Source organism: Orbicella faveolata, unplaced genomic scaffold (assembly GCF_042242905.1).
Source record: "Orbicella faveolata isolate gen_17 unplaced genomic scaffold, um_ofav_v1 contig_46, whole genome shotgun sequence".
Taxonomy (NCBI): Eukaryota; Metazoa; Cnidaria; class Anthozoa; order Scleractinia; family Merulinidae; genus Orbicella; species Orbicella faveolata.
Genome location: NW_028301576.1, coordinates 15,561,714 through 15,567,500, shown reverse-complemented (window position 1 = coordinate 15,567,500; position 5,787 = coordinate 15,561,714). Strand labels below are relative to the sequence as shown.

The window sequence follows — 5,787 nt, the reverse complement described above, 5'->3', positions numbered from 1 at the left end:
TAGCTGTGGCACAAAGACTAGCTCCATTTGGTGTTGCGAGGTTTCTTTATTGTGATGTCCACAAGAAATCAGAGAGCGGTATGACTGAAATTGCTTCCAATGGTCTACAAGATGTACATTAAGTAACAATATTGTGACAATTTATTGGCAGCTGCTCAAAATCTACAGGTTATCCACTAAACAACTAATAACAAAAACATTCAAGATCTCCATATTAATTTTGCCGTAGTGTTAGAACAACGCCATAAGCATTGTTATGCCTTAAAACTACAGTATTGTGTTGACATAAGAGGATTTTTATCTTTAGTTACTGCACCTTTCAATAACATGCTGACTCGAAAATTCTAAGCCCAACCAACAAATGTTTTTTCCCTACTGTAAATCAAATGTTTGGTGGCTACTCCCAGCTTCTGACCACTGTGGAGCACTGTGAATCTTCCAACACATCTGTCATGTTGTCTGAACTGTGCTCAACGATTTGTTTACCATGCGCTCGACAGTAATTAATGGAAGCTGGTAGGAGCCGCCAAACATTTCATTGACGCTAGCAAAAAATGCATTTGTCAGTTGAGCTTCGAATTTTAGAGTCCGCATGTTATAGAAAGGCGCGGTAATTGGTTTGAAGATGCTTAACTGAAAATAGACTGAAACTTATTCTGTGGGTAATTATGCTTACTGGACCTCGCTCACTCTCTCAAAACACATCTCTCGTTCATTCAACAAGGAATTGCCTTACCACTTCTAGAGACTTCTTTACTACTGCTTACGTTTCATAACTTATGATATTTGGAATTTACATTGGGCAAACTTCATTTGTAATAAATGATCAAATGCAGTTTTCAAAAATATTATATTTAAAACTAAAAATAAACCTAAGAACTGTTCTACAACTGCGAATACCTCCTTATTTATTTCTGACTTTTTAAGTCGTAAACCTGACTCTGATTGTTGTGTTTGAATTTCATTTCAGAGGAAAAGTTGGTATCACCAAGGGCGGAGCATGGTAAGCTTTTCAATGTGAACTCCATATTCAAAATGGTGCAAACTAAACTGTTTTGTCAAATTATGCTAACCTTTAATCTTTCTTTATACATGGTGAAAATTCAGCAGGATTTACAAATACAATGACTATAATTTATATCTAGACTTAAACTAATCTTATCATTACAATTGATTTAATATATACTCAAAAATTATTTACTAATAGCAAACTCGTTTTCCATGAATGCCGTGTATCTACAAATATAATTTGCAAACGATATTTGCAGACCGGTGACGTTGTGGGTAATTTTATGTCTAAACCATAGGTTGAGAAGGGTTTAAAGATGAGGAAGTGGTTGTTGTTTTATTATTTTCATTCATTTGTTTACCAGTCAATCAAATTACGTTATTTTGGTGTCTAGACCACAGACCGCTGGGAACGTGAGATAAAGGAATGCCACGTTTAATCCAATGTATTTCATTGGTGTCTGTTTCATGAGCGTGCTATTTTTATCTTTCAGTTGATAAGGATACGTTGTTCAAGGAGTCTGACTTTGTGAGTGCTCACACTGCTCTAACACCAGAAACAGCAGGTAAGATAGTGCGTTATTACGAGCTCATATCTTCTTGAAATTCACATCCAAAATGTGACAGACGTACATCTTCTCCGTTATTGTGGTGTATTTGTCTATTCATCTTTTAAAAGCTGGGTGTAGTCCAACAAGACTGTTACTCGATGTCTGAAACAAAACTGCTGAATACATAAACCACAGAATCGACGCGTTAAGTCCCGACTCCTAAGTAATGGACAACTTACATCCCTTCTGGCATGGTTACAGCCCCATCACCAGTTAATAGAAGCTTTAGAGCGGTTTTCATTTGAGGGTTGAAAAGTAATTGGTTTTGCATTACTACACTACACGATTGGCTTAAAAAACTCGCGCCACTTTTTCATCCAATCAGAAGTAAAACTTAAACCACTAGCAACTTGCTCGCACACGTTTTCCCGCGCTTCGCGTCAGCTACACGTATTTACGATGGGGTTTGATTGGTTCATTGACTTGTCTGTGTCCTTTGTGACTGCCAAGAGTGATTGCTTTTGTTTTGGTTTTACGACACTCAGTATTGAAAAGTGCTCTTAAGTATACTGCATTTTTGGCGGGAAAATGACTGGCAGCGACAAAGATTACTTGGTATATCGTGCCAGGGAGTGGTGTCGCATACAAGGCATAAGGCAATTGTTTGTGGTAAAGTGAACTCAATCGTGTTTTGGTTTGGACGCAATGATTTCTATTTTTTTTTTTTTTTTTTCACATATAGGAATGTTCAACAAGGATGCTTTCTCCAAGATGAAGAGTAATGCAGTATTTGTTAATACCAGCAGGTAAACTTCCACCAATTTCTTCACCAGTATGGTTAAATCGATGTCCAGTTATGTTCTATTCTTTTACGTTTACAAAGTAGACATGTTTTACACGAGACACCACTTGATGAAATCTCCTGTTTCCTTTTACCAGGGGTGGAGTTGTAAATCAAGATGACTTGTACGAAGCTCTCAAGACTGGCCAGATATGGGTAAGATGGTGTCGGCCAAGATAAACTCGAACAATGAAAGAATATCGTCCCTGAGAATCGGTTACATTCACTGTTTTCATCAGAGGCTGCTACGCAATGGTAACGTTTGTAAAACCTCTCATGAAGGCTCTCTTGCCTCTGTATTCCTCTTTAGCTTTGTGCGTTATTGCCCAGTTCAGATCATGAAAACTGCTCCTCTATATGTTTGGAAATAAAGCACTCATCTGCCCGTAAAAATGGTGAAATTCGACTGAAAATAGTGGCAAGTGTGGCATTGCATGATCTCAAATGCATCAACAAGCTACAACGTTAAACACGTCCATCATTTTTTGCAACAAGAGTAAACAGCAACTGCAAAGTTATTGCCATATTTTGAAATACAAAAGAAACAGAGCCAAGAAAAGTGAGCTAAAATAACTAAATCGCTCACCCAGCTTTGTTTCTGTGTGGCCAGGATCTGTTTTTTTTTCTCCATGTCATTGATTTGTTTTTGTTTTTCTGTTTGTTTTTCTTCAGGGGGCTGGTCTGGACGTGACAGTACCAGAGCCTCTTCCAACCGATCACCCGCTTTTATCTTTGAAGAACTGCGGTAAGATCCAGGTTCTTTTGTAAAGCAACTTGATTACTATAATAGTCACAATTGGTCGTTCAGCTAACTTTCGAGAATCTTCGTCATATCTTTGGGTAACTTTGGGATCATCGAGTATCTTTGGGTAATCTTCAGGAGGTCGTTAGGAGTGTACCTACGTAGGAACTTTGCACTTTATTCATTTTTGGGGCTCACGTGACATAAAGGCTGGACCACGCGTGTATTATTACTGTAATGAAAATATGAAAAGTGAAAAACTAACAATTTTTTTGTTTCTGTTTTCTTATTTACTTTAGTCGTTCTTCCTCACATTGGCAGTGCAGAGGATTCTACCAGGGAAGCTATGGCTACTTTAGCTGCAAGAAATCTCCTGGCAGGATTGGCGGGTGAAAGCTTACCAGCTCAAGCTAAGCTGTAAAACTTTATTTCCTGACCAACCTAATTCTAAAGAGAACGCGAAATTCAATTGTAACGGGAATCAATTTGAAGAAGTTTTTGGAAGGGTTAGGCAATCAAACTGGAGTCATAATATTTTTGTATCTTATATTCTAAGAAAACAATCAATCTATTTAGTTTAGGAAACGGCCGCAAAGCGTGCATGATGCCGTGGGCTTTTGAGTCATAGAGCACGAGGGTGTTGTCAGAGTGATGTGTATTTAAATAGAATAGATAAAGATAAGTTAAGGGTAGCGTGGTTTATATGAGCAGCTATTAGTTGATTGGTTTACGCGATGGGAGATATATAACAGGTAGGTAATAACTACAGTTAACTGACTTGCAAGATATGAAGGTTGCACGTTATTTACGTACTTCCTTGCATTTTTGTATTGAATTGTCCAGTGACATGAAATATAAACGATATGTCAACCTTCTCAACCTTTATTATATGGCTGTGTATCACAAGGACTGGGAACTACCGAATTCACGAATTTGATTGGCTGAAATCGATATTGACCGCGGTCTAGATTTTCCCATCTAGACCGGCATCTAGACCGGTTTCATTTTGCGTTGAAAAAGTAGCAATCTAAAATACAAAAATGTTCACCATTTTGTTTTATTTTCTTCTCAATCATTTATGGAAATGCCAAAAAGCCTGATGACAAAAAAAAAAAGTAAAGAGGACGAGCAAATTTCGGCAGGTTTAAGTTAAGCTCATCGCCGTTCGCAAGCGAAATGTCAGCAAACCAGTTAGTACATTAAACGAATTAAAGTTTTCTTCTTTGCCATATAATAAACATCTTATTAACCGAGCTAAGTCGATCTGTATGGGAGAATCTTGACCTCGGTCGTGTGTACAGACCTCACTGCGTTCGGTCTGTACTCACGACCTCGGTCAAGATTCTCCCATACAGACCTCCAGCTCGGTTAATAAGAGCTAAATTTGACCTGCAACGGTCCAGTCGTCTGACTGTGTTGAGCTGCGTTTGGTTTTCAATTTGAATCGAAGGTCTCGAAGCAGAAGTATTGACTATTCTGGTTGCATATAGATATAGATTTTTTTTTCTGGTTAAGTAAAATTTTCAATTCTGGATAAATAAATGAGCAATTAAATCAGTCTATCGATCAGTCTGTAAATTGAGTCTGTAAATTCGGGTTAAATAAATGAACAATCAAATCAATCTGCTGATCAGTCTGAAAATTCATTACAAATTAACCCCGTTTTTTCCATGACTCACACTCTTACAGACCATAGAGATAACACCATAGAATGTTGAAAACTCAAGTGGAATCTTGAGAGAAACAAGGGGCTTTACTGCAAAAGTTTCATGTTTTATGGTGACATTTCTGCGTTCTATTTAACAATTAGATTATGAGCTCGAGGCTACGCATAGTAATCGAGAGCGAATATCTAATTATAAATCTACTCTGGAATAACCATGACTAGTTAACTATCTAAATCCTCACAGACACTTCGAAAACGCAAACAAGCGGCCGCCATTCCCTTTCTACTCACTATGTATAACAGAATGGAGAGTGAATAACGTAGCCAATCAGAGAATGGCATTCATGATAGAACACTAGTAGATTTATACTAAAAGGAAGTAGAACGTTGAAAGGGGCAGTGCATTTTATTTTGGTTTTTAAAATAAAACTGAACATTTGCCAGCAGAAATTTTTTTTTCAAGGTTGATATTAGGTAACTTGATGTCCATCAATGTAAAAGATGCAGCCATTTTCACAACAACAACAACAAAAAGTTTTTAGATAGTCTTCTTGCTATGCATTAATGGTTATATCATTTTTATGGTCTATATTTTAGACTCTAGTTCTCGACCAGTGAGCATACGATAACCTTGCCAAAGTCAAATTCGATCATGTGAGTTGCCTGTGTCGCACCTCGAGCCTTCGTCCCTGACAGCGCAAATTTGACAAAACGAGGAACTCTTGAGAGTTCCATTGCAGGATGGATCCACAGTAGTAGTATAGCTGCCCGGTTATCCTGCTGGCCCTCTTTTTCCATAAAAGTTCAAGAAATGGTGACGTAACCAAGTGGGTCAAGAGGGGAAAACTAGGTGGATGGAGAGGGATGGAGGATGGAGGAGGATGGATGGAAGCTGCAGGCAGTGGGCGGGAAAAGGCTTGGATTCGAGAGGGCTCTACCCCTCGCTACCCCCTCGCTACCCCCTCGCTACCCCCTCGCT

The 5,787-nt window shown here is 38.4% G+C and overlaps 1 protein-coding gene across 2 annotated transcripts in view; it reads left to right on the top strand.

The window, feature by feature from the left end:
* Positions 1-4,764, top strand: part of LOC110047515 (glyoxylate reductase/hydroxypyruvate reductase-like) — a 12,877-nt gene extending 8,113 nt beyond the window's left edge. For both annotated transcript variants that reach the window (XM_089277707.1, XM_020753267.2), the window contains 7 exons: positions 1-78; positions 971-1,003; positions 1,503-1,574; positions 2,302-2,365; positions 2,499-2,556; positions 3,073-3,145; positions 3,442-4,764. The exon at positions 1-78 is cut by the window's left edge and continues 3 nt beyond it. In XM_089277707.1, the coding sequence (XP_089133833.1) occupies positions 1-78; positions 971-1,003; positions 1,503-1,574; positions 2,302-2,365; positions 2,499-2,556; positions 3,073-3,145; positions 3,442-3,563 (500 nt within the window). In that variant the 3' untranslated portion in view covers positions 3,564-4,764. The remainder of the gene's footprint in view (positions 79-970; positions 1,004-1,502; positions 1,575-2,301; positions 2,366-2,498; positions 2,557-3,072; positions 3,146-3,441) is intronic.
* The last annotated feature ends 1,023 nt before the right edge of the window (positions 4,765-5,787 follow it).